The 26,458-nt window shown below is 35.0% G+C and overlaps 3 protein-coding genes across 8 annotated transcripts; 1 reads left to right on the forward strand and 2 right to left on the reverse strand.

The window, feature by feature from the left end:
- Nucleotides 1-3,862: 3,862 nt before the first annotated feature.
- Nucleotides 3,863-6,007, forward strand: LOC110814406 (F-box/RNI-like superfamily protein). The gene is made up of 5 exons (XM_022041871.2): nt 3,863-4,078; nt 4,233-4,379; nt 4,873-5,008; nt 5,268-5,366; nt 5,474-6,007. The coding sequence occupies exons 1-5, from the start codon at nt 3,990-3,992 to the stop codon at nt 5,696-5,698; spliced, it is 696 nt and encodes a 231-aa protein (XP_021897563.1). The 5' UTR covers nt 3,863-3,989; the 3' UTR covers nt 5,699-6,007.
- Nucleotides 6,008-6,422: 415 nt separating this feature from the next.
- Nucleotides 6,423-10,568, reverse strand: LOC110814457 (PLC-like phosphodiesterases superfamily protein). 4 transcript variants are annotated; one of them, XM_088217073.1, is made up of 9 exons: nt 10,302-10,568; nt 10,081-10,203; nt 9,760-9,897; nt 9,438-9,536; nt 8,992-9,295; nt 8,680-8,903; nt 8,511-8,597; nt 7,837-8,256; nt 6,423-6,612 (listed from the first exon to the last, which is right to left on the reverse strand). In XM_088217073.1, the coding sequence occupies exons 1-8, from the start codon at nt 10,425-10,427 to the stop codon at nt 8,053-8,055; spliced, it is 1,305 nt and encodes a 434-aa protein (XP_088073199.1). In that variant the 5' UTR covers nt 10,428-10,568; the 3' UTR covers nt 6,423-6,612; nt 7,837-8,052. The 4 variants fall into 4 exon arrangements, with proteins under 4 accessions (XP_088073199.1, XP_088073201.1, XP_088073203.1 ...); XM_088217075.1 differs by having other exon boundaries at nt 6,423-6,639; XM_088217077.1 differs by having other exon boundaries at nt 10,081-10,222; nt 10,302-10,544.
- Nucleotides 10,569-11,634: 1,066 nt separating this feature from the next.
- Nucleotides 11,635-26,115, reverse strand: CLF (SET domain-containing protein). 3 transcript variants are annotated; one of them, XM_088217072.1, is made up of 17 exons: nt 25,930-26,115; nt 24,785-24,886; nt 24,357-24,679; nt 23,275-23,436; nt 21,181-21,265; nt 20,851-20,991; nt 20,689-20,736; nt 20,499-20,570; nt 19,663-20,393; nt 18,121-18,271; nt 17,800-18,020; nt 15,154-15,285; nt 14,400-14,490; nt 12,768-12,815; nt 12,539-12,667; nt 12,367-12,444; nt 11,635-12,295 (listed from the first exon to the last, which is right to left on the reverse strand). In XM_088217072.1, exons 1-17 carry the CDS (start codon nt 25,939-25,941, stop codon nt 12,104-12,106), a joined length of 2,718 nt encoding a protein of 905 aa, XP_088073198.1. In that variant the 5' UTR covers nt 25,942-26,115; the 3' UTR covers nt 11,635-12,103. The 3 variants fall into 3 exon arrangements, with proteins under 3 accessions (XP_088073198.1, XP_088073197.1, XP_088073196.1); XM_088217071.1 differs by having other exon boundaries at nt 11,635-12,279; nt 25,879-26,115; XM_088217070.1 differs by having other exon boundaries at nt 25,879-26,115.
- Nucleotides 26,116-26,458: the final 343 nt, after the last annotated feature.

The raw sequence follows: 26,458 nt of genomic DNA on the forward strand, positions 1-26,458 counted from the left end.
AGGACCAACCCAGAGGGAGATTTCTTGCCTTTAGCAAAAAACTTAACCTCTGAATGCTTTTTAGTGCTTCGGATTCTGTGAATTTTTAAGTATATTATCTTCAAAAAAAATAGGAAGGTATCTAATTTTTACATAACTATAAAGCTTTCCAAAAACAATCCAAATTTGCTTGTGGCAATCTCTATAGTGTGGGTGTATATGCACATCTCATTTGGCCCCCTGTATTTCTAACATGGTTTTCATTATTTTTTAATAAATATTCAATTTGGTCACACTGAAAATAATATTGGGTAACGAATAGGACAGTTGAATATGTAAAAGAATGGAAAAAGAACCCACAAAAAAAAAAAAAAGCTGCAAAATAAGCTTCAATAAGATGGGTGTTATAAGCATACATGAAAATAATATAATTGAATTAACTAGTTAAATAGTGAGTTTAATTAATTATAAGTAGATGTGTGTATCATGATTAACAATCATACTTCTATTAATAAAATTAGAATAATTCGATTACCCCAAAAAAAAAAGTATAATTAATTATTATAATTTTTATATAAGATAGAAATATAAATTATTAAATTATAAAAATAACGAATTTTAACGATTAATTAATAAGTAACGGACATATTAATTAAATTTTAAATATTATAAAATTAAAATAACGAGAATTTAAAATGTTCTCCATGAATCAATTAACAAAAGGAACATAAAAGAAGAACCCTAATACTGCACAAATAAAATAAAAAAAACTGCAGCAAGAGATAAAACGAGACAGTAAATTATAGGCTGTGTTTACTTAGGAAGTATGCAATTGGATTTTATGGAAAACCCAGTTTTGGTATTCTTACTACAATAATTTTTGGTTCTTGTAAGTGCATTTATGGTTTCAAGCTATGCTTGAAAATCTTATGCAATTATAGAATCCATCCCTTAGAACACCTCACAATTCATTGTATATAAGCATACCAACCCCTTATCTTCCCCATTCACAAATCTCTCAGACAATAATCATTTCAAGTCTGCAATCCTTTGAACTCTTCTTGTTCTTCTCATTATTTTGATTCTCTCATCAGATTTTCTCGGTATAGACCATTCTCCTTCTTATGATTTAGTTTTATCCTTTTTATTTGATATATATATATATATATATATTGTGTTGTTTATAGCTTTTGTATCTGTGTATGATACATCTAAAATCTCGTAGTAGTTTTATTTAATTGATATTTATTTTAGTTTTGTATTAATCTCGTAATTGATAAATCCAAAACCCTAATATTTGTTTGATCCTTTGCTTTCGTGTGAATTTGATCTATGAATTTTTTATCATAATTTGATAAATATTTGATTGTTATCGTAGTTGATTTGTTTGTAGATGTGGGGTTTTTTTTTTGTTGTGCAAGGTTTATGTTTGATATATGATTTGTTTTTAATTTTAATTTTGATGATATTGAGTTTTCTTCCTCTTATTATTTTCAAATCGTTTTTTTATTTTGATTGGTTTTTTTTTAATCAATCATATCTGAATTATTTGTACGTAAGTCGACTCTCACTGTAATAAAATATTATTTTCGATTGCTCACTCTCGACTACTACCAATAGTAGTGGTCTTCTCGATTTAAATTTTTTTAAAAAAATTGGATGAATTATTTGTTCCTCTTATTATTTCAAGTATTTGAAGAAAAACGATTCGCCGTCCCCATAATCATTTCAAGTGTTTCGGTTTTTTTAAAAGAAAAAACACCATTATTGATGGTCTAGAGCTTATCCTTTGTCATCTTTAAGCTAATTTTTTAGGGTTGATCTTCTTTATCTCTCCCCCTCCCCCAAAATCGAATTAAATTATTTGGTTAAAGAAATAAACTCTTGGGTTTCCATAAAATCATCAAATGGCAATTTTATGTTTAAAATCTAGTGGGTACTATTCGATGAATATCTGCAAAATTGGGTATTGAATTTCCAATATTTGCTAATTGATATCCTTATTTGACAATTTTTTGGACCACCATTTTAAGCACTTCTCTTTTGTTTGTGCATTTATGAAATCATAACTATCCTTAGCGTTGATAGTTATAAGGAAAACGAATATTTGCTTTGGTTGTGCTTTTGTTCGGCTTATAAATGCTTTTTTTTTTCTTACTTCATTCTTACGTTTCATATGTTATTTTCATTATCAAGTTTACCGATCAAATTTAATGAGTTTATTTGGCAAAAATATTGTTTATTGTCTTCGGCATGTATAGATATGCAATAAATATAAGTAACTTCAAGATAGATCATAGTTAGATTCTAAAACTATCGGACCACTTAATTCTCTCGGTTTATATCTATATCTTACATTAATAAGTTCTTTACTCAAATCTATCGGACCAACTCATAGAACTTTCACGTAACTATTACGTCTTGTTGTTATCTCTTTAATTAATTAGATTGTGTTCGACTTAGTCTTACAAGCTGATAAGAAAGATGTTGCATCTACTAATTCTAATGTTGCTTTCAAGATTGTAGAGAAACCATATTGCAGAAGGAACTGCTGCTGACTATTGGTTGTTGAGAGGAGTGCAATTTTTCCATCATGCAAAATCAAGGCAGCCCGCACAGTTATCTCCAAAGAAACTATTTGTTTACCGATTGGTTGTATGCCATTAACAATATTCCATTGACCCGGCAAAATATGTATCTTATTGCCCCAAGTAACAATCCACAGACTACTCCATTCTCTATAGGGGAATCCTCCAATCCTGTTATGAACAATCAAATTCCTTTCAGCTTTCAGTGGTTGCTCAATGCAGATGATTCCGAACTTCCCTTTGATGATCTAGAATTAATAAGGCAAACGCCCGAAGAAGACCAACCTAGAAGAAGTACCGTTACGAGCTTTGATAATAATTATTTGACAAATGGATACTTTGCTTTCCCAGGAGTAGTTGGCGCAGACAATGTCCCCCAGTACGTAACTTATGAAGGAGGGAATGGTCAAAATCATGATACGGGGTTAGGACTTCCCCTATATCCCTTTTATTCAGCTGGTTCAAGTTCTGCCATAAATTCTTTTAGCCCACTTGAAATTTCCTCTGGGTTGTCAACTTACGTGCTGGAAGACATCAATACTGGGGAGGGTGGTAAGCGTGTAAGTTGCAAAAGAAAAGCACCCACACATGATTCTGGTCAATTCTTTCCAAGTGCTAGTTCAAGCTCTAGACGAAGAGTTGAAAATTACTATGGCCAATTTGCTGTGGATGGTCGAGGACATCTCAATACGGGCAAGCTGATGTAAGGCTCTGTCTGTACCTGTAAATTTTTAAAATTGTGAGGTACAGTGTATAGTAGTACAAATAAACTTCTTTGGAATTGCTATGAATCAAATTCTTGTGTTCTTGCATGAAGTATTTGTGTGTTATTGTTAAATATTTTCGTAGTTCTATTAAATTTAGTCTCGTGATTAATTATAAAATTATCGGTGTTTTGGGAGTTCTTAATTTTTTAGAATAGAGTATCAGAATTTTTTTTGGAACTATATAATTAATCTTATTTTTTATACATGTAAAATAAATTTAATATATTTTTAATCAAAGCAAACAGAATATTAATACAATAAAATTTTAAAAAAAAAAAAAGATTATTAGGATGTCAAACTTCCACGTCAGATGCTTTTAACGTCGTTTAATTCACGAAAAGTACACATGGCATGACGTTTTCGAAAATAAATCAAGTTATCCAGATTAGGATGTAATAACTACGGAAAGGGCCCCACTAATTATTTAATTAAGCAATTAATTAACCAATTAAACTAATGTAGGCACTGAATTTTCAAACACATTTAAATTAATAGCGTTAAAATGGGGAAATCATGACAAAACGATGACGACATCCTCGACCTTTCCCCCCCTCTGCTGCAACTTTATAAATTCTACGCGCTCAAAGAAACCCAAACATTAAGTTATTAATTCTTCGATAATCTCCGGTGTTTCTTGCTGTGAATTTTGAAGATTATGGAAGAGGAGGCGGAGATTGATCGGTTGCCGTTAGACCTATTGGCTCATATCTTCGCGTTGATCACTTCATTCACTGATTTAGCACAGTAAGCATAAATCTTCATCAAATTCACGACCTCTCTGTTTGCTTTTCTGTTAATTATGTTGTAATAAGAGATAAGGATTTTATGTTTGAATTTTGGTGGTCGTATTTTGTCGGAATTGAATTTAATTATTTTTATTAAAAAAAATGAACCGTAGGGCGAGCGGCGTGTGCAGGAAATGGAATAGAGGGGTGAAGCAATCGCTGGCGAGGAGAGAGAGTCTGAGCTTTGCTGGTTGGAAGATGGACGATAATTCCACCGCCCGCGTCGTACGCTTAGCTTACAACCTTAAAGAACTCGACATGTACTCTCTCTGTCTGTATCTGTTTCTATAATCTGTGTTTGTTGATTGATAAAAAAAAAAAAAAAAAAAACTCATTAAACTACATGCATTCTTTCTGGAGAACTCTCTGTTTCCTTTTTTTTTTTCTTTCTTTGTTTTTGGGTAATTGTCTTGGCTTTGACTTCATTTGGAAATTGGAGAAACGGGTTCCGGGATTTTGGGTCCGAGAGGTAGATAAATTGGATGAGAAACCAGAGCCATCAAATTTAGATAAAATAGTATAGTGTTGACAAATCTGGTTATGGATTTTGCAGAATAGATATTGGAGAATCCTATCATCAAAGTCTGTAAAATATTTAAATCTTATATATATTATTAAATTTGTGATATTTTCTCTAAAATGTGGATATATTGGAAAAACTTTTCTGATGTTTGTGCGTATATAGCTTTGTTCATAAGGCAACTACTGAGATTAACTGGTTTTTTGTTTTGATTAATCATACTGCATTTTCAGTTCAAGAAGCCGGTGGGGTTGTCAGATTACTGACAGGGGACTCTGCCAAATAGCTTTTGCAAAATGTATCAGCAACCTCACGTTGATCTCTCTGTGGGGTATGACGGCAATTACAGATTATGGTGTTGTTCATCTGGTAAATCAAGCTTGTTTTTTTGAACTCATCAATTCTGTCTGTATCTCAATCAGTATTAGTTGTTTATACTATGAACAAGATAACAAGAGAGTACCGAAAACTAGAAACATAAGGAACTTGGAATGCTAAACATTTAGGTTAAAGATTACACATCAGATCTCGATATATAGATGTCATACATATATACATGGATTTTAAATCTTTCATCCTCAAGATCCAAAAACTTTGATCTAGCTTTCACCATGCCTTCTCTCCGCAGATGTCTAGTGCTACTTCTTTGCAACACCTAAATATTGGCGGTACATTCATCACAGACATATCATTATTTGCCATTGCAAAAAGCTGTCCAAGTTTAAAGGTGACTTAAAGCTTATCCTTGCCATTAGTCCATTGATGAATTGACTAGGAGTTTTATTCATCAATCACTAACATCCAGTTTCTGGCTCTTCTTTCGTTGTGCAAAAGAGTATTGTCCTGTGGAGCTGCCGTCATGTATCAGAGGCTGGGCTAATGGTTCTCGTAGATAAATGTCGTAAACTAGAGTCGATCAATGTATGGGGTACAAGAGTTCCAGTAGGCTGCTTCATAGCCTTGCTTACTGTTAGCCCCGCTCTTCAGATAAAACCTGCAGGCTTGCTGTTAAACGTTGCAAGTGCTTCTTCTATGTCGCCTGCGGTGCAATGGCAGTGATTGCTTTTCCCTTGCTTGGGGTATTATTCTTTTCGAGTTTCCATCACCATCATCATTAATTTATTTGATGAGTAATTGAACTGAAGGCAATTGCTTTCTTACTATCGCATCTCCCATTTTACATTATTCCTACTCAGTCGAATTTGTATATAAGAAAGTTGAAGGATTGATCATATTCTTTCACCAAACCAATATGAAGATTCTGTATAGTGTCTGTTCATGTTTTTTCTTTTTTTTTTGAAGGGGAGGAGAGAAAATTATGTATAAAGCATTTCATTGCAGTCTTTTACCATCTGAAATTTCCTGGGATTCTTTTGCTTCTTCTTTTCCTTTCTTAAGATATTGTTAATTTCCTTGAGACACAGAGACTTTTAATGGCAAATTAGACAAGTAAAAGACAAGACTTTTCTTGGGTAGATTGATTCAATTCAATCTTTTATACATACATGTTTGATAATTAGATAATAGAATGTAAGGTTTGAATGACTTTATACATAATTAAGACTTTATCTCGTAGAGAAACAAATAATTTTTCTGTTTATTATAATATGATACGTGATTGTATTTCCAATATATATATATATATATATATATAATTGGAGTTACAAATTTTCTTATTAATTATCAAATCAAAAAAAAATATTGTAATTTAGGCTTCTTAGAACTTTTATAATTTTTTTTACCTTCAATTGTGGCAGTGTCTTTTCAAGTAAGAAGAAAAAAGAAAAGAGAAAGCAATTCATATGAGACACGGGTTTCCATTTTCTTAATATACAATCCCTGATAGGAATCTCTTCACAGCAGTTTCAGTATATTCTAAAAATGGTTCAGAATGTTGAAGATAATAAGTATGACAGGGAAAACTGAATATCCATCCTGAGGTGCCGTACTCGGCATTATGCTGCAATGGGAACCTAGCAAGACATAGAAAACAAAAGAAACTAAAGAAATGTCAATAGAAATCTATGTAATAACATATTTTACATCTCTATATCACACATGAACATATCTCTAACTTTTGTCCCCTGTCATTATCAAATAGCTATTGTAGTATTTGATTCTAGCTGAAGGTTCATTATGGTGTCTGATGATATTATCTGAGGGTAATACAGGTCTGGTAGATGAAGATTAACTTTCCCAGCCAAGTAGAATGAATCTGAAAAACACTCGAGGATTATTTTGTTTTAAAATGCAGGTTAACTACTCTAACATCCATCTGGTATGACCTATCGGATTGATTCTCTTCAGCAATGAAACAATAGAAAGAAAAAGTTAGTGAAGAAGGCCTCGACCCATCAAGAAAAGATCATTATAACTAGTAGTTTTTTGTTTAAAAATTAATAAATTAAGATAGGAGAATCTAGGAAGAGAAAATAGATGCTTGAACCCCCAGAGAAAAAAAAAAAAAAAAGAATCAAAGAAGCCAGAGTAAAAATCTTATGAGAAAAATGTAGAGGAAAAAAGAGAAAGAAAATTCTTGAGGTTCCCCTTACTTTCTCAGCATAGTTTAGTTTATATGACATGCGGTAGGAACAAATAATTTGTCTAATTCAAAGTGTACGAGAGGCAACAAGATCTTATGGAAGCCGTTGTTTACAGTAAGAATAGCTAATCAGTTCTAAGACCTTTCTCTCAAATGAGAATAAACCTAATGAATGCCGGTTTACTCTTGAAACGAACTTTAATTTAGTCGGTGTAACATGACATTGACTAATCTGTAAAGCCAAATGTATGTCTCCGTCTATTTCCAAATCCGGTTCTTCAAATCAAAAGATCTAATAGTGAATTCCATGAAATGTTACACCCTTTAAAAGGGCCTCGTCCCGAGATTCTAGCCACCACCTTCATTGTTATCCTATTATCATGATCTCTAAAGTTAAATCTTCCTGCACCTTCTAATTTATTATGGGAAGGAACAAGGCTGTCAAACTGTAGCAGACTGGTTCTGGTTCTAAAGTCTAAACAGTCTGCCAACCAATGTTTTCCCTTCTATGGAATAAGAAAAACCCTTTCGTGGTATATTATGGAATGGGAGAACTGGAGGATTAGTGAATTCTGAAAAGAGCAAACATAAGAATTTATGGTTATTCAACTTTTTATATCAGAAATTCATTAAATAAGCATATTGAATAGCTGACCTGCTGTGGTACATTTCAGGTCTCTCCTGGCCAATCTTCCTATCTAACACTTTCCTTGCCTCAATGCAAGAATCTCGAGAATTCCACTCTACGGCTCTTATCTGACTACAATTCCTTAATCTTCCACTCGATAAGACAGGGATTTGTTATACTAGTTCCGACACGAAAATTTTACACACTAACAAATTATAAGCCCCTCCTTGAGGTACTAATCTTCTATCCAAATAATTGCCATTGTAGTGGCAATAAAAACATTATCGGTAGAAAAAGTAACAAGCAGGAGGTGAAGAGATTCAGAGAATGGAGAGCTGAAGCAGATTTAGAGAACTGGACAGATCCAGAAAAGCTTCCAGCAGCATTAGTCATGGGACTTCTATCGGGCACAGTGACATTCTTGCAAGAACCAAATGGTGCTCCAACCTGCAAAATCCAGTTAATAAAGTACTTTGAAAAACACAGTTTTCAGCAAGACTTCTACGGACATATTTATGCATTATCCAAACTATCAGCTATGAAAATTAAAAATGAAACAAAGGTCCACATTCTTCCAAGACATAAAGTAAATTTTACTGACAAACCAATAAAAATATGGATCTGGACTATACTTTAAATTGTCTATTAAGGACTATATGCAACAAAAGGTCCAGCGTCAAAAGTAAATAACTTCAACAAACCTGGCAGGCAGCAATAGTACTACAGCCGCACAATGCTTGACCATTCATTCTATCCAAAGCATCAAAAACACCACCTCCGTCACTTCTCTGCATTATATTCCAACAAGTTAGGATGCTTCACTCGATATCTCAATGCAGTTACTCTCACAGTAAAACCTAAGTTTGATACCATGTAAAAGTTGACTGCCAAAAAATTAGGCATAACATTCCCAGCTGCTTTATAACAGGTACCAAGCATCTCAGAAAGCGCTGTAGAGTGCTCTTTGCAAGCTTCATCTTCAACTGGATATGTCGGGAAGTAATTCATCAGGAAAAGAGAAGCACTTCTGGAAGTAAGAGGTCTTGATTCTTTTCTGTTGGGACACAACCCTTGTCTCACTCCAGGATCCCCAGCTGAAACCAAACACATTAACAAGGTTGTTAAGAGGACAAAACAATGCATTTGCAATATGCAAACACAAATACATTGCTTAGCACTTACGGTCATTTTCTACCATGTACTTCCACTGATATGCAATTCCTTCCTCGGCTTCCTTTGAGGCAACGGAAGTAAAAACGACAAGACGGTGATTCTCTTGAACCATCTCGGTTACAGTGGGCCAATCTTCACCCTTTTTGGGCATTTTCGACACAGGAAACCAGTACTTGTCCAGACCAGCACTTATGAACAAATTTGACAAACCTTTTGGCGTATGCACGTAGTCCTCAAGTATAATGGTAACAATCTCTGTAGGGTTCGCCCTCAAGAATGCCTCCACTTCCCTTAACGTGTTAATTGCAGGTTGCTGTTAGCAAACCAACACATTACATTCACGGGAAAAACAATACACACTTATATGTGGGAATACACATATATAGACAGAGAGAGAGAGAGAGAGAGAGAGAGAGGACACAATGATAAATTAATATAATGAAGAGTGAATTTACAAAGGCAGTGAAGTTGAAGCATTGCCCCCGAAAGGAATGACAGAGCCAGATGTCATTGTTAAAATCGTACACGTCCAACATCAAAGCCCTCACCCCATTCTGCACAACGTCCATTAAAAAGAAGTTGGTTGATTGCTCAAGAACACAGTACCAAATTTTAGTATTCTTCATGTAAACATCACTGGCAGCTTCATATTTCATATAACCCAGAACAGAAAAACTAAAAACAAAAAGCAGGAAATGCAAATTTCCTTACGGTTTCCTCTAGATTTTCAGGTACCAAACACAACGTCGGAACTTAACTAAGAGGGGAAACACATACCCCCAACTGATTGCTAACAGTATCTTCCTGATTATAAAACGTTAGTCTTTGAACATTCGGCAAAGATGGTGCATCCACGATGCTGAACGAATTATGTGTCACCAACCATGTATACTTGTTGAAAGGCAGCCCGCCGATCTATAAACCATAATTGCAAAAAAAAAAAAAATACATTGCCATCATCACACAAGCAGAAGACTGAAAAGGGAAAACAACTACCGAAATTCGAGCAGAAAACAGCTAAAACCAACACCATCGATCCTACAAAAATCGAACAAGCCCGGAAACAGAAGCACAAAGAAGAAGATGAAGAAAGCTCACAATTGAAGTGGGTATAGTAGCTTGGCCTCTGGTGCAGACGGGTTGAGTCTTGCCTAAAGCAGGGCAGTTTCCACAGTAAAGTCCTGCCCCACAGTCTGTGACCAATGAGCAGGAATCCAATACCTGTGAATTATTTGACATTCTGTTCAAATTTACAAAATTACGACGAAATTACACAGATCAAGAATAGTGATAGAGAAACGGAGGAGAAGAAGAAGAACCTGGCAGTTGCCGTTCGAGCAAGAAGTGCCAGTGCCGAAGAAGAAAGAGGAAAGTAACAAAAACAGGAACAGAAATGTTCCACGGGCTCTGCATAAGCTACGATGATCCGCGAAACACGCGTACATGGCTTGCTCAGCACCGCTAATGCAGAGCTCGAGAAGCCAGAGGTGGGCACACAGAGAGAGAGAGAGAGAGAGAGAAGCTAAGACAGTGCCGGTACTCGGTACGGCATGTAAAAAAGCAAAGGAAAGAATTAATCTTTTTTTTTTCGGACACTAAACGCGGGCTTTAATCACCTTTAGTTTTTCTCTTTTTTTTTTTTGAGGGAACACTTTTTTCTCAAGTTCGTCTTTAATTTTGCATGCCGAGTTGGGAAGCTGCTACACGACGTCGTTCAATTGCGGCATAACATTGACTCGTCGGGTAGTTTACCAAACCATTATAATTATTGTTAACCAACGCATAGAAATCTCTGAATCCTTATATAATGCCCGTCTTTAAAGTCTTGCAAAGGTGGTTTCCACTCTTATTCTTCATAAAAATTAAAATAAAAAAATTAAAGAGAATTATTATAATTATTCGACCGGCCTTGCCAATGTCAAATATTTTGCCTTGGCTAAATCGGTATATAAATCCGTATATATAAAGCTTTTGAAATTTGCCGAGTTCTCTTGTATCAGATTTGCCTACCGCGGTGCCTTTAGTAGTAAAAATTGTAACTATCTGTGAATTTTTTTTTTTACTTTAAGAAACAAAAAAAGAAAAGAGAAGAAAAGCTAATCAAAATATTTACTTATTTTATTTAATTATTATTTTTAATTAATATATATGTTTTATTTAGAGACATAAATTTGGCCAGTAGGTAGGAATTTCAAATGATGTCGTGCAGAGTGGGTAGGAAAATACTCGGGAGTCTCACGTGAATCCATCCATCTGGTTTTAAGCCAAGCTGGAAGGTTTAAGTATATACCTGAAAGGAACGCCTACGCTTTGGATTAATTCCCAAATATATCCCACGCCAAGCACATAATGTTGAAGAGGAATTAGTATTATTACTCTGTAGTTCCCACCAACTTGGGCTCGGTAGCTTGATTATTTTGGTTACCTTCTTAAATAATCATAAATTACTGCAGGATCTTGAATAATTACAATAAAAAATTTAAAAAAAAAAAAAATTACTACTGAGAATCAAGCACATAACATGTTGTAATATTTTGGGGAGGTATCATTCCACTACCTTAATATGCCACTTGATCAAAGGAACCAAACAGCTTATGAAAGGGAAAAAAATCACTATCGAAAAACATTAATATCGATTTCCTTCCTGAGATCTAAAAGTATAAATCAACATATCTGCATTAATAATGAAAGCACCAAAACATTCTTGCTCCGTTTTTAAGCTTGAGCAGAATGTTCTTTTGCTGCAGATACAATGGCACAAGTCCCCATGCCAACCTCCATAGAAAAGGCCAAAGGAGAAGGAAAAAAAAAAAAAAAAATTGAAGTTCACTTCCACCCCTCAACTTTCTTTTACTTGTTTCATGTGTCGAATGGTATTCGGGCTACGCTTGAGTTTTTCCATTTTCCAACTTTACTGTGTGGTTAGCTCAGGGATAATATGAATTGAACCCAAAATGACCTACGTTACCAATGGAGATGACAATCACCTCTCCAACAACTAAATGGTAAGAGAATAACCCTTCACCTGATGTCTATATGATGATGCCTCTACCTCTAATGTAAAAGAATGCCAAGAAAACGAGAAAACAAAAGAATTTAGTATTTTTAATAAATGCTCATACTAGGCTAGCTTCTTAGCACGGCCACTTGAAGGAGCACCGTCCTCTTTTTTGGACCCAGACGCCTCAGGTTTCCTAGCCCAAGCAGGAGCCCGGTCTGGCTCATAACGATAGTCATAGAATAGTTCCTCTCCTGCCATAATCCGCTCTTTGGCAAAGATGCCCACCCGGTGATCCCCTGCAACCATAATGACCTGCCACCAAATGTCAGAAGCTGGCAAGATGCAGTTAGTTTGGAAGCAGATAGCAAATCCAATCAAAATACCTTTGCATAGCAATTAGGATCTGGAGAATGATTGGCAAACTTCAATTTGTCCCCCTTCCGATAAGCATCAAGCACAAACTGCATAGAATAGAACCAAGGTCCATTTAGCAGGAAGTAAACAGAACAGCAGTCTAAATTTTTACAACAAACAAGAACGGCAAAATTGGCATGCCTGATCATTTAGATTGAAAAGAAATGATGAATTTTCACGGTCATAAATCTTCCCTCGCTTGTCAGCTTCCCGATGTGAAATTAGCTCTCCCGTGTACTCACCAAGGTATTCATGCTTGCCAACACTATTCTGTTGACCAGCTAATAGTTATGCATGAGCAGAGGAAACTAAGCAATAAAAAAAGTTCATGGATGTGTCACCCTATTTGTTATATCAATTCATTTATTACCTTCAAAAAAGCTCCCCAGCCAGAAACATCAGATCTTCCAAGTAAAACCTGGCATATATATGGGAAACAAGCTCACATCAGTAACAAATATTTCAAAAAATTCAGTTCTCAAATTGTCATCTTCCAAAGAAGTCAATATAAGACGAGGAAGCATCATGATACGTAGACTTTGATTGGAACAAATGAAAAAAAAAGGTGGAGTTCATTGGCAATTCTATACAATTTTTAGAATCATTACAAATTATGAAAAAAAAATTAAATAGATAATGCATACATTCATCAATCAGGTAATATACAGACATCAATCATAATACCACATATATAATCTCCAAATAAGTCCATACCCAAGAGCACAATCTGACTCAAATCCATAACTTCTTATTGAGGAAAGGACATACCAACCATTAAGTTAAGTAATAGTTAATCAATGGAATTCATTTGAAATGCATTCAACTTAGAATTAAACAAATGATTTCCAAATTTTATCCAATTTTATCCAATTTTATGGAGTTTCAATAGTCTTGGAATTTTGGAGAAAGAAGTTTAAAATGTCTTCCATAGCCTTTTCTCAAAAAATGTAGTTCAATTAAATTCTACAAAATTTTACGATTATCAAACATTAAATTATTCGTAAAATAAATTCATTATTCAAAATCTGTTCCAAATCCTTACCAGAAAAATTCATTCATAAATGAAATGAAATTCACTGTTCATTTCTTCCTAACACTGCCATAGAAAAAGTGAAGGAATGGGGGAGACACATGAACAAAAGTGAGCAGGCAAAAACATGAAAAATCAGAATGATATCTTTCGGTACTTCTAACAAACGAACAAAAGAAATTGCAAGCTGACAGCTCTACAGAACAAAATTCCACAAGATGTGGAAATATTCGTACCTCAATATTTTTTAATATAGCATTACCCTTGACTATAGATATCAAATTTTGAAACAAATGTCACGGAGTTGAGCAAATGGCTTTCCAACCCCACTAACTCTAAAGAAAGTTTGAAATGATCTTGATAGTTTGGAGTGAAAAAAACCTTCAAACATCTTTTGTCTTCTCTACAATGTGCGACGATTCTGGATTATCGCACAAAATTTCAAAATGACTTACTTCAAACATAAAAACTCGTTTGTAAACAAATTATCCTTATTTTTCCACAAATAAAAGAAATTATTGTTCACTTGTTCCAAACATAGCCTTTAATGGAACCATCAATATGAAAAAAGTTACTCATCTATTTTTCTCTCTAATTTAAATCAACATAAAATTCATATTAGGAATCACCTTAAAATAAACCAAACAACCTAGAAACAGTGAAAGAAAAATCAGAATATCCATTTCTCTTAGAACCACATGCATATGCATAGATCCCTTTGATTGTTCAGTTACTTTAAGGTCCAAAGAGCCAAAAAAAATATTTTAAAGTAAAACTCATTGAACGCAGTTTCTCAAGCATTGAACATAAAGCTGACACTGACCAAAGAATTAGTCTATTTAGTTACTATACCTAGCACAACTCCAGTTCCTCGGAATAAAAAATATCATTTGTAATATTCATGGCACTCTTGCAAATTATTTAAACATGATTAAAGACACAGTAAACTATATATGAAAACAGAAAATATACCCTTTGTTGTTGCTTGAGTAGAAGCTTCATATTCCTGCATTCATAATTATCACCTCTTTGGCTAGGTACACCAAGAGTGCCATCGCCACAGCTGCAAAGCCAATTCAAAACACTCAAACGGCATATATACAAAAATAATCAGAACGAAACACATTTGTATAGAAGAGAATACAGAGAGCAAGATTACAAATTGTAAAACCAGCTAATAAAAGGGGGAAAAAGTCAAGTACCATATATATATATATATATATATATTATACCAGTTCACAATTTACAAACTACTCAGTAAGATGTTAAAACTCTTAATATCTCAATGCATTCAAGTGCCAATAATGCAACAAAAGATAAACTTTGGCTAGAAAATGCAACTGCACAAGGGATATCTACTCATAACCTGCTAGTGCTTTAAAAATTACTTAGTTAACTATAATAAAACAAATTTATTTAGAGGGTATACAAAGAAGACGGGTATGGTATCTCTCAAGTTCTTATTAAAAGGAAGACAAGAAAGAAAAAAGAAAAACGTAGACAGAAAACAGTTCAAAAGCTTAAGACATGAAGCAATCATTTGAGAGCCCAAAAGGTGGATGCAACCAAAAAGTAAAATCGTTACAAGACCTAATACAATGAACTCATTGCCAACAGTCCAGTTTAACTTTGGTTTGTATTCCTTTCTATCACTTGTATTACTTGCCCCAACAGAATACAAATAAAGCTGCAATCCAGCAACAAAAATCACTAATCAGAAGCTCACCTGACCCAACAATTCCTACAAACATCTGGATCGCATTCCCTGTCTGCAGCAAAGCAAGGACATTGACGACTTCGACATTGACTTTTAGCACAGTGACAACCTCTAAACCGATTCTTGCAACTTTTTGGGCATCTGCATCAATAATTGAATATTAGCTGCAAAACTAGTGCAACATCAATATCATTCAGAAACCTTGCACAAAACGTTCTAGAAGGGAAAACCCTGTGTCTTTTTATAAGTAAAACCTATATTCTCAAGAGTAAGTGATTTAAGCTATCAGGTGACAGCAGAAAAGGGGGAATCAAAACCTTACAACAGCCTAGACTACATTCTACTTTCCCTTCAAAAAAGAAAGTACAGAAATTTTAGGAGATAATCTAAGAAAATAAATAGGAGGAGAAATAGGATATAGATTTGACACTAGAATCTTAAAAAGAGGAAAGTTTCTTAAATTCTCAATAAGTGTATTTTCTTTTCAATTTTTGGGAGATACTTATCTGGTACCTTTCTTTAAAAAGAAAAATGATACCTATCTGGTATCTAACCCTATAAATAATATAATAGTGTAGAGGAAAAACATGAAAAAAAAAAAAATTATAGCTTCCTTCATACTATCAGAGCACGGTTTTCTGTTCCATCTAACCTAAAATACCCAGAATGCCAAAGTATGGCACAACTGACCACCTTCAAATCCCAAAGTCAGTGAATTCAACAGGAACAGTTTCAGTAGGAAACAGTGGGACAGACAGGCCAATGATGTCCATCACTGGACACAAGTTAAATGGCCAAAACTGCCTACCTTGATCGCAATTGATGTTCGTGCAGGGGAAAGGGAAAAGTGACCACTTAAATTCTCAATAAGTATATTTTCTTTTCAATTTTTGGGAGAAAATTATCTGGTACCTTCTTTTTTGAAAAAAAAATGATAACTATCTGGTATCTAACCCTATAAATAATATAATAGTGTAGAAGGAAAACATAAAAAAAAAAAAAAAATATTATAGCTTCCTTCATACTATCAGAGCACGGTTTTCTGTTCCATCTAACCTAAAATACCCAGAATGCCAAAGTATGGCACAACTCACCACCTTCAAATCCCAAAGTCAGTGAATTCAACAGAAACAGTTTCAGTAGGAAACAGCGGGACAGACAGGCCAATGATGTCCATCACTGGACACAAGTTAAATAGCCAAAACTGCCTACCTTGATCGCAATTGATGATCGTGCAGGGGAAAGGGAAAAGTGACCACTTTACAAGAGCCACTAACCACCAACCATAAATGACAGAAAATACCAAACTTGGAAAGCCGAAGACTGTATGATAATGTCTTGACTTGTCAACTCAAAGACAAACGAAATAGGAGAGAACTTTCTCCTATTCAAGACGGCTAAGAGATTTGGGACGCCACTCTAAAACATACTCCAAAACTTCAGAAATCTTTGCCATAGAAAGCATACTTCACGACCTTCGTCAAGGTGATTTTTCAGTGACCTAGAACTTCAACGCTTTAATAAGGAACTAGCAGCAACTTAATGTGCGTGAAGAGTATCAGTGGCGATGCCCTGAGGATAGTCTAGTATCAGAGAATCATCAAGAAGAAGATAAATTTCTCCTCAGCTTCACAAGGAACTAGATGACGTCCAAGGAAGAATCCTGGGAGCGAGACCAAATCTCACTCTTTGTATAGCGTTTGCAAAAGAGAACATGGAAGAGAGCCAAAAGAAAATCAGGCTCAGGAATCCAACAAACATTCAGATCTCTGAATTTCTCACATGCTAAGCCAAGATATTGGATTTGCAGTAGGTGTTGTAAGTCAATTCATAATAACCCAACAGAAGAACATTTAGAGGCTATGAATGAAATCCTACAATACTTGAACATGACACCAGGGAAAGGGTTGTTCTTTGGAAAGCCACAAGAGATGTAGAACTGCTCACTGATGCTAACTGGGCAGGGTCTGTCACCGACAAGAGATCAACTTCTAGATATTGCTCATATGTGTGCGGAAATTTAGTAACATGGTTAAACAAGAAACAGCTGGTTGTAGCTCAAAGCAACATTGAGGTAGAATTCAGGGTTGTAGCATGAGGAATCTGTGAAGGAATATAGGATCTCAAGTGTGCTAAAGGAGTTATAGATTGAGAATTCTATTCTTATAAAGGTGTTGTGTGACAATCTATCTACAATTATTATAGCAAAAAAATCCGGTTCACATGTTTAAAGTAAACATGTCAAGATAGATCAACATTTCATAAAGGAGGAGGTAGAACAAGGGATAATCAATGTGGTGCACATTTGAGCCAATTAAAAAACAAAAGACATATTTACTAAGGATTTGCCAAGAAAGAACTTTGCCGACTTAAGCTCAAAGCGTGGCATGACTAACATCTATGCATAGCTTGAGAAGTGCAGAAATATTAGGAGATAGTCTAGAAGAAGAAATAGGAGGAAAAATAAGATCTAGCTTTGATACTAGAATCCTAAAAGATGAAAGTTCCCTAAATTCTTTATTAGTATATTTTCTTCTCATTTTTTGAGGGATACCAATCTGGTAGCTAATCCAATAAATAACGTAATAGTATAAAAAGGAATACATGAAACAAAATTACAGGTTTCGTCAAAAACAAAGAAATATAAACACTCACCCACAGTACTTCTCGCAGCAGGTTCCATTTAGAAGACATGTACACTGCTTTCCACAAGCAGTTTGGCAACTACAAGGATTGTACTGACGGCATGGCTGATCTTTTTTCTCAGTAATTCTTTTCCTGATTGAATGATAAGCAGCAGACTTCCAAGTGTACTTCAAGCGGCGAACTCTACCCCTCCTACGTAAAAACCTTGATCTTCTTCTCACTTCATTTCCCTAGTTCATTTCAACAACCAAAAAAACAGAAAATCATTGGAAGAGCAAAAAGATGACTTGATCTCATATAAGTACACAGAAGAGCAGGGAAAAAACTAACCATAATTCCATTGAATTCGAACTTCGAATAGCCTTCAAGATTTGCAGCATTACCTGCTTGGTAGGCTAGTTTCTTCTCGGAGTAATTCATGTATTGGAATACCTCCCAACATGATTTCAGACCATTCAAAAGATTTCTGGCAATTAAACAGCTATACAACAAATAAAGAACAAATGTTGGATGAAAATTGATTAAACAGCCCAAAAGAGCACGAGACATTCAGAAATGCAAGCCTATTCAATAGAATGATAACAGATGTTAGATGGAAATTGATTAAACAGATCAAAGGAGCACCAGAACATTTAAAAATGGAAGCTCATTCAATAGAACGATCTGGGAAGAGAGAGGGAGCACAGCTTGAATCAATTTTGCACTAGTGCACCTTATAGTTTTTCTAAAAAATAAGTGACCAAATTTCTAAATTATCAATATAAAACCCTTTGCTTCAGAAAAATGCATAAATTCTGAGCAAAATAAATTTCCACCTGTAAAATGCATTAAATCTTTAAGAAGCCAATGAAATATTGAGACATTAACTTTAAAAACCCATTAGTCAGTGAGGGAAGTCTTTTGTAGTAAGAGAGAACCTAGGACTTAGGCTCATTTATCCCTGGTTGTATGATTGACTGAGGGGGTATCCTTGGATCAGCCTGTTCACACTATGTTTGCTTTGGCCTGCAACCACGAGGTCCAGGTGGCAGATTCATTCTCTAATCCCTCGGGGAGTGTGAGTTTGGGTGGTGGACTTGACAATGAACCTCAATGACTGGGAGATTAACAAGTGAGCTTGATACAATTATTATCGACACATGTAGATCCCCCAGAAGCCTTGGACGTGCCTACTTGGAAGATCAGTAAGGGGGTCTGTTCTGAGTTACGTCTCATTATGCCTTCTTGAGAGGGAATGGTAGGAATGGGGAAGATTTCTCATGGAATTTAATTTTGAAGATCAAGGTATCCCCTAGTGTAGTTTCTTTGCTTGGGAGGAGGCTAATAGTTATTTCTTAACTCTACAATCTCATCAGAAAAGGAAAGGTGATAGTGAACGACTGCTATTTGTGCAAAGGAGCTATAGAGATAGCCAATAATCTCTTACTCTGGTTTACTCCAGATAAAAAATAATAATCTCTTACTCTAGGGCCCAAAGTATTAAAAATTATGGAGTTTGGCTTACGATTTGTTGGGAGTAAGTCGGGTTGTGGATAGATCAATCAAAGAGGAGCTATGGGCTTGGGGAGGTAATCCCAATGCTAAGCATTATAATAGACAACTTGGTCTTATCCCACTGGCTACTTATTAGGTTATATGGAAAGAATGGAACAATAGAGCTTTCAAGGGTATTGTCCTGGCTTTTGGTTGTTTCCAGAACCTAGGTTTTCCGATTAGGAGTCACCCTTTTATTCTTGGGAGGATTTTGGGGACTTAACTGATACTTTGAATGAGATGTAAATATTTGGATATACGGGTTGCATCCCCTTGATACCTTTAATCTTATATGTTTTTATTTCAAAAAAAAATTCAGTTATATTTTTATTCACTGACCTGTTTCTACCAAAAATCTCAATACCCTTCTCAAAGAGGCCCTTTTCAATAGGCTTCCAAGTTTTATCATCAGTTGATTCTTGTTTGCATATGTTCTCATCCACAAACTCTTCTTTTTTAAAAGTATCATTGCTGCTAGTTGCTGGTGGGTCAGTAACCATTTCATTTGAAGGACTGTGATGAACCTCATCCTGCATCGAATTGTGATTGTCCTGAACCAACCACTCTTTCCTCCTAGACTTTCCATTGCTTCCTGGCTTCATATGCTTATGAGAAGAAGAAGTAGCATCCTCACTTTCTCTGCGAGAATTAGATCTAGGTTTCATATCGTTTGGAGAAAGACCTCCACTGGCAATGGAATCAGAATCAGATGTCACAATCTTCTTCTGCTTTTTCTGCATGCAAGCTAGAACACGTTCAGCAACTCTCTTGCTATTTCTCTTTCGATTCACACATTTTCCACCAAGCTTAGCCTTGGGGGATGGTAGGTGTTCAGTAGAAACTGTCTCTTGATGAGGCCCAGCGTCTGAATCACTACTTTCTGACGTGTTTTTTACATTTGATGAAGCACTTTCACTTTGGTAAGATTTCAGCCTCCTCCTAGCAGATGAAACAGAAGATTTCTTTCTACACAATATCTGAGGCACAGTACCATCAGATGAAGGAACAGGTTTTTCTTCGCTATCACCATGTCCAGGAGAGTTCATTATAGCAGTTTCTGACTTTAAAACCTGAAATGAATCCGTTTGAAGACACTTGTAAGTGTTTTGCTAGTCAGTTATTCAATATGATGAACAGACTATGTCCATCACAATGCCAGAGTACCAAAAACATACAATTTGATAGCAACGAGGACCACATGGTGCATTTTCATCATTTGGATGGCTCCATGACAGTTGCTTCTCAGCCTAACAATAAAGAATGCCAATTACATTTCCAGATTAGGAGGCAAAGTAGGACGATTTAAAAATCACTCTTAAATGATTAACTTAGAAGAAAGACAAGAATCTTAAATGATTAACTTACAGGAAAGACAAGATCCTGAGAACGTCCATGTAGCCTGCAATCAAAGACCTGCCAACACAGACAAAATCACCAGACTTGATTGACAAAGGAGGCACCAGACACCTTGCAAGAAGAAACCATAAGTATTTTACATATTGAATGTATAAGAAGAAAGCTGCCTACGAGACATCGACGACAAAAAAGATTGTCAAAGGAATCCAGAGCTACTTCAAGATCCTTCTCAAGAAAGGAATTCATAGCTTGTGCTTCATTATCCCCATTCTTTGAGCCCTTCTCTTCCTCAACAAGAGATTCATATCTGGCCTGTATAAGATGTTTGACGGTGTTTCATATCTCTGTAAAGCCAGCACAAAGCAAATGGGAAACAGCTGGACCAAAGCTTTACACTATGACCAGGTTACATTAGATACTAGATGGAAGAAATATCAAGTATAAACAAAAATTTATACAGCTCAGAAAAAACAAGGAAATTTTGAAGTTGCAAGCGCGTACCTTAACTTCACTCGAGCTTCTAGAAAAACATTGTGCTAATGATTCTAACACAGGGTCAGATAGGCCGACTTCTTTAATGGTCATGCTGGAAATTGGTAAGCAAAGTTATGCAGCAGTAGTTGAATAAAGATATATATCAGATGATTACCAGATAAATGATACTTCAATCACAAGTAAATTTGGTAAACCCAAGCAGAAAATTTAACTGATCTTATTCTTGGATCTTGTTTGTGAGATTGAGAGAAATAAAGATTTTTCTATATTCCATTAGTTTATATATGCATCAACTATTTTGATTGTATACTTTATTATTCTTTCATTTCTTTTAGTCATTGTCTATTCTTTCATTTCTTTTACTCATTGTCTTCTTTATTATATTTCCTTCGAATTAATATAACTAAAAAACATATCTTCTAATTCATGAGTTGAAGCAAGAAATATTTTTTTTTAGATAAAAAATAATGTGTTAAGTATAGGCACCAAGGAATTGTTGCCCTTTTACCAAATTTACAATTCAGTTAAAACATCAAAAACATTCCCAGAATCATTCCACCCAAGTAAATCATGCTTCAGAATCAAAGACCCAAAAGTATGTATCCACCTATCTCTAATTCTTCCCAAGTCCCTCTCACACCCATCAAATGCTCTGTAATTCCTCTCTTTCTAAACCACCTAAAAAATAGTTAAAGGAATAAGTTTTACAGCTTTTGACTTTTTACAAATCCCATTTCACGCCCAAAGCTCATCCTTAACCGTTTCCACAACTACCCAATTGATGCCCATTAACCCATAAACCATATGTCACAAACTATATGTTACCAGACACCAAAGATGGAGATGATTGCATGGTTCAGCCGCTTCTTCACACAAATAACATCCATTAACCGTAGTGAGGCCCCTTCTCATCAACTTGTCTATTATCAAAATGCTTTCCCTACTAGCTTCCCAGGCAAAAAAGGCAATTCTCAGGGGAGCCTTCGCCTTCCAACTCTGCATAGCCAGAAATCTCACACCATGTCCACCTCTTTAAACCAAATGCTCATAGAACGACTTGACAGTAAATTTGGCATCTTTTTTCAACTTCCACATTGCCCTATCCATGGTGTCACATAAATGTACATTAGACAATAACTGGAGAAGTGTCATAAACTCATCTATCTCCCAGTCATTGAGGTTCCTTGCCAAGATAAGGTTCCACCTACTCCTACCATCCTCCTCCCTGTAGACCTCCACCACCACCACCACATTCTTGCTAGTGGCTAAATGAGTTGAAGCAACAAATACAATTCAACTTTTTTCAATTCACTTCTCTATTTATATGTCAGTAAAAGAAGGATAACTTTTCTAAATTAAATAAAATTTTAAATCAAACAATAGGAAACTATGAGTGAAAGTCTATTTTGCACATCCACTCTCCATCATATTGTTAGATCAAATGTCTTATATGCGTTAATATGAACCTTGTGTTCTAGAATTGAAACAAAAATTATATCCAAAGTGGCTCTTAGGTTGCAACTGAGAATAAATCTTCCTCAATGGAGGCACAAAATATCAAGGGTCAAGAATTAATCCTATATAGAACCTTGTGTTCTAGAATTGAAACAAAAATTATATCCAAAGTGGCTCTTAGGTTGCAACTGAGAATAAATCTTCCTCAATGGAGGCACAAAATATCAAGGGTCAAGAATTAATCCTATATAGTAATTCTATAAATGTATTCTTTTATCTTGCCAACTTTCACTCATCAATCAAGCCAAGGATTACAACTTCTTCTACCTATCCGACATCATGTTCTTTTCACTCCACATTGACAGATGACTTATAGTCTTCATATTAGCACCACTAGACCTTCAACAAGGTGAAAAATCTGATCCTCATATACGCATGTTTTTGCAGCTCAGATAGTCTATATTACAGAAGCTATAAACACTTGTGTTCTATGCATTTCAGAAACAAGGGAAATTTCAGCAAGGACCTGTGCACCACCAATTATATGATAAAAACAGCCCTTCATACTTCAAATATATTCAAAAAGAATATAAAACAAACAAACAAAAGAACACAAAAAGTTTTATGTAATTTGATTATACCAACCGAAGAATAGAATCTTCAGAATCTGCAAATTCTCGTTTTTCCTCTTCATCCTCAATTATTTCCTCCTCACTATCACTGCAAATAAGTGCTTCACCACCATTTTGATCATAATAAATTCTCCTTCGGCCAACCACTGATTGATCCTCTGTCATTCTTTGATTTCTGCACAAGATTTATTTTGAATTCAATGAATTGACAAGCAAAACAAACAATATAAATATGATATCGGTAAAAATCCATCTGTGAGAATTATCTTCCAATTCTAAGAGAAAACGCATACTTTGTGTCAGCAATAAGAATATTCCAAATCCCTGAAATATTGTGAATAGTTATGATGCAAAAAGCAAACCACATTTGTGACCATGCATATGCCAAGTGAGGAAAATGGAATTATTTGAGGCAAAAATGCAAAGGTTCTCCAGTATTAATTACTATGAAATATTTAAGGACGTGGCAAAAATTAATCAAAGAATCAAGATAGCTTCAACATGCCACCCAAAAGTTTTTGTTATAGGGAAGTATTACATATCCCTAAAAAGTGATTAACTATCTGAAGAAAATTCTTCATTGCATAACTATTTCAAAAAAGTTTTAGCACCATCAGTTATTTATAACTGCTAATACTGACTCATTATTATATTTGCTGGTTCAAAGATTCCTTTCTGTAGGCACAAGGAACTTGAAGGTCAAGAGAAAAGGGAAAGAGTTCAAAAGGGAATAAAGAAGATCATGAGAAGTGGAAATGATGCATGGATAGATTTTAGCATCTTCATGATGTAACTGTATTTTAGAATCACTACTATTACGTGGGTTATTATGTGATGGGTAAATATTCATCCTTCAGATATTGAGAATCATTCAGAATTTCTCTTCTCTTTTATTCCAGGAAGAAGGTATCACGGTCCATAACTAAATGCAGGATTGGAAATTCCAAAACTTCACTTAGGCTCATTGTTGCTATATGAACCACACTTGCACATGTTTCTCTTTCTGTCACTAACTGAACTTTTTTGTGCATTTATATGTAAAAATGGCTAAATCAATCTCAACTGAGTTAGAAACAAACGGAAGTCTTTACACACCTATCCAAAAAAATCCAAGTAGTATAAGGTGGTAATCTTTTCACTTCTGGAAGTTTGATGGGGCGAACAGCATTCTTGACTGGAATACTAGAGCCTTGGATTGCCAAACAAGCATGGCTATCTTCTTGGGAACTATGGCTATCTTTATCCCCGTTACCAGCATCAACGCCACTTCTAAAACCAAGTGAATCATTTTGTCTTTTAGCCAACAGATCCACATAGTTGTCCAAACCTCCATTCGGAATGCCTCTTCTCTCCATTGCTAATCCGTAAAGATTGTTGGTGGTGCCAACCAGCATTTTCCAGTTTTGTTCCATTCTTTTCTGAATAAAAATAAACACATATATATGCACATATAATAATGCAAAAAACGGGATATAAAGGCATATAGTTAAAATTAACAACTACTAAGATCTCCTTAAGTACACCTTTATATAAACACCACGATCCGCTCCAACTTCCTTCTTTAGAGAATCAATGACCAACAAAATCTCCTTATTAGTTGGAGTTCTTTCTTGATGTTGTGTCATCTGTTCAAATTAGGTAATCAGAGTCAAATAACCATAAACCCTGTATAATCATATAGACTGCAGAATAGGTACACAATAAGTGAATTTGAAACAAAGCCACCATGAATTGAACTGATACAAAAATAGAGTAGTTAAGAGAGTCGTCACTGGAGGAAACAGTGATTCCCAACACAAGTGATGACAAGACTTACAAACCAATTATCTAATTCACCATCAAAATTCAAAACAAAACTCAGACATGAAATATGAAATTTGTTTTATGTTCTAATCCTGCATCACACAGATTAGCAACCAATCTATTGTTTCTGACACAACATGCGGGAAAATATAAATTCTATAGATTTCTAAAAAGATAAAATTAAATATGCAAATGTTCTCCACCCACTCGCAATTATTTTATTTTCTTATCTCTCTACATTCATTTACTTCCACTAAAGGCCATCATTTGGTAAACCTAGAAATTATGCCAACCCAGCTATACATTGATCATATCAATCTAATATTCAAATGAATCAAAAACATGCTCATCCTTTCTTTTCCTCGAGGCCTAGCTCCAACAAAACCTTTATTTTTTTAGGTACATTTAATCAAAAGTTGTTTACTTAAACCATACGCCAAATTGTCCAGAATTTCACTGACACTCATACAATTCAACGCATAAATGGTTGGTGATGACCCCAAAACCTAAAGCAGTAGCAAAGCATGCAATGCAGGTATCTTCCCTCATCTATATAAGCACATTAACCCTGCGTAAGTAGAGACACGCATTAAAAAAAAAAAAAAAGGATATCTCGAAACATATCCAAGCTACCGCGAGTTCTGAGAAAACGATTAGTCAACAAATAAGCCAAAAAAACAAAACCAAAGAAAAAGTCATTCACGATGAACAAATTATGAATCGGCGATAAATAATTCATTGATCACGCAATTTAGACAGGCACATGTCGAGAAATATCTATAGAGAAAAAGACAGATGAAGCGAAATTCCGCACGGAAGATTCCTTGGTTGGGTCCGATCTATTCGCCGAGGCAGATGGCGATACCTTCGACGCCATTGTCGTCGGAGAGGAAACAGAATACCGCAGGAATTCCGGACGGATGTCCCTGTGAAGATCCGATTCATGCAGAGGAAATGCAGATGAGGGGTTTTTTGAGAGGATTTGGCGGGTCAAGCTTGAAACCCTAAGAACATTGTTCTTCTCTCTATCTCCCAGTTAAAACCCAAATTAAATGGGGCTGGTTTGGTTTTTATTTTTTTTTTTTTTTTTTTTTGGGTGTTTTAGTTAAAAAAATAATTTTAATGTAAAATATATTTTATATATGTTGGGAACCAGAGAGTTTCTAGACGCGTGAGTTCGTTCGCTGAAGGATGGAAAAATAAAATTGGGGGGAAAAGTAAACGTGGCAGACCCATTTGAAATCTGTACTGTGTAAGCTACCATAAAAAGGTTGCAATAAAAAATTACGATTTTTTCATATTTTAATTATTATATTATATACTATATTATATATTTGTAACTTTAGGACCATTTGTTGTATTAAATTATTTATTTTATTTAAAAGGTATTTTAA

The sequence above is a fragment of the Carica papaya genome, chromosome 4, assembly GCF_054855325.1.
Source record: "Carica papaya isolate Zhongbai chromosome 4, ASM5485532v1, whole genome shotgun sequence".
NCBI classification, from domain to species: domain Eukaryota; kingdom Viridiplantae; phylum Streptophyta; class Magnoliopsida; order Brassicales; family Caricaceae; genus Carica; species Carica papaya.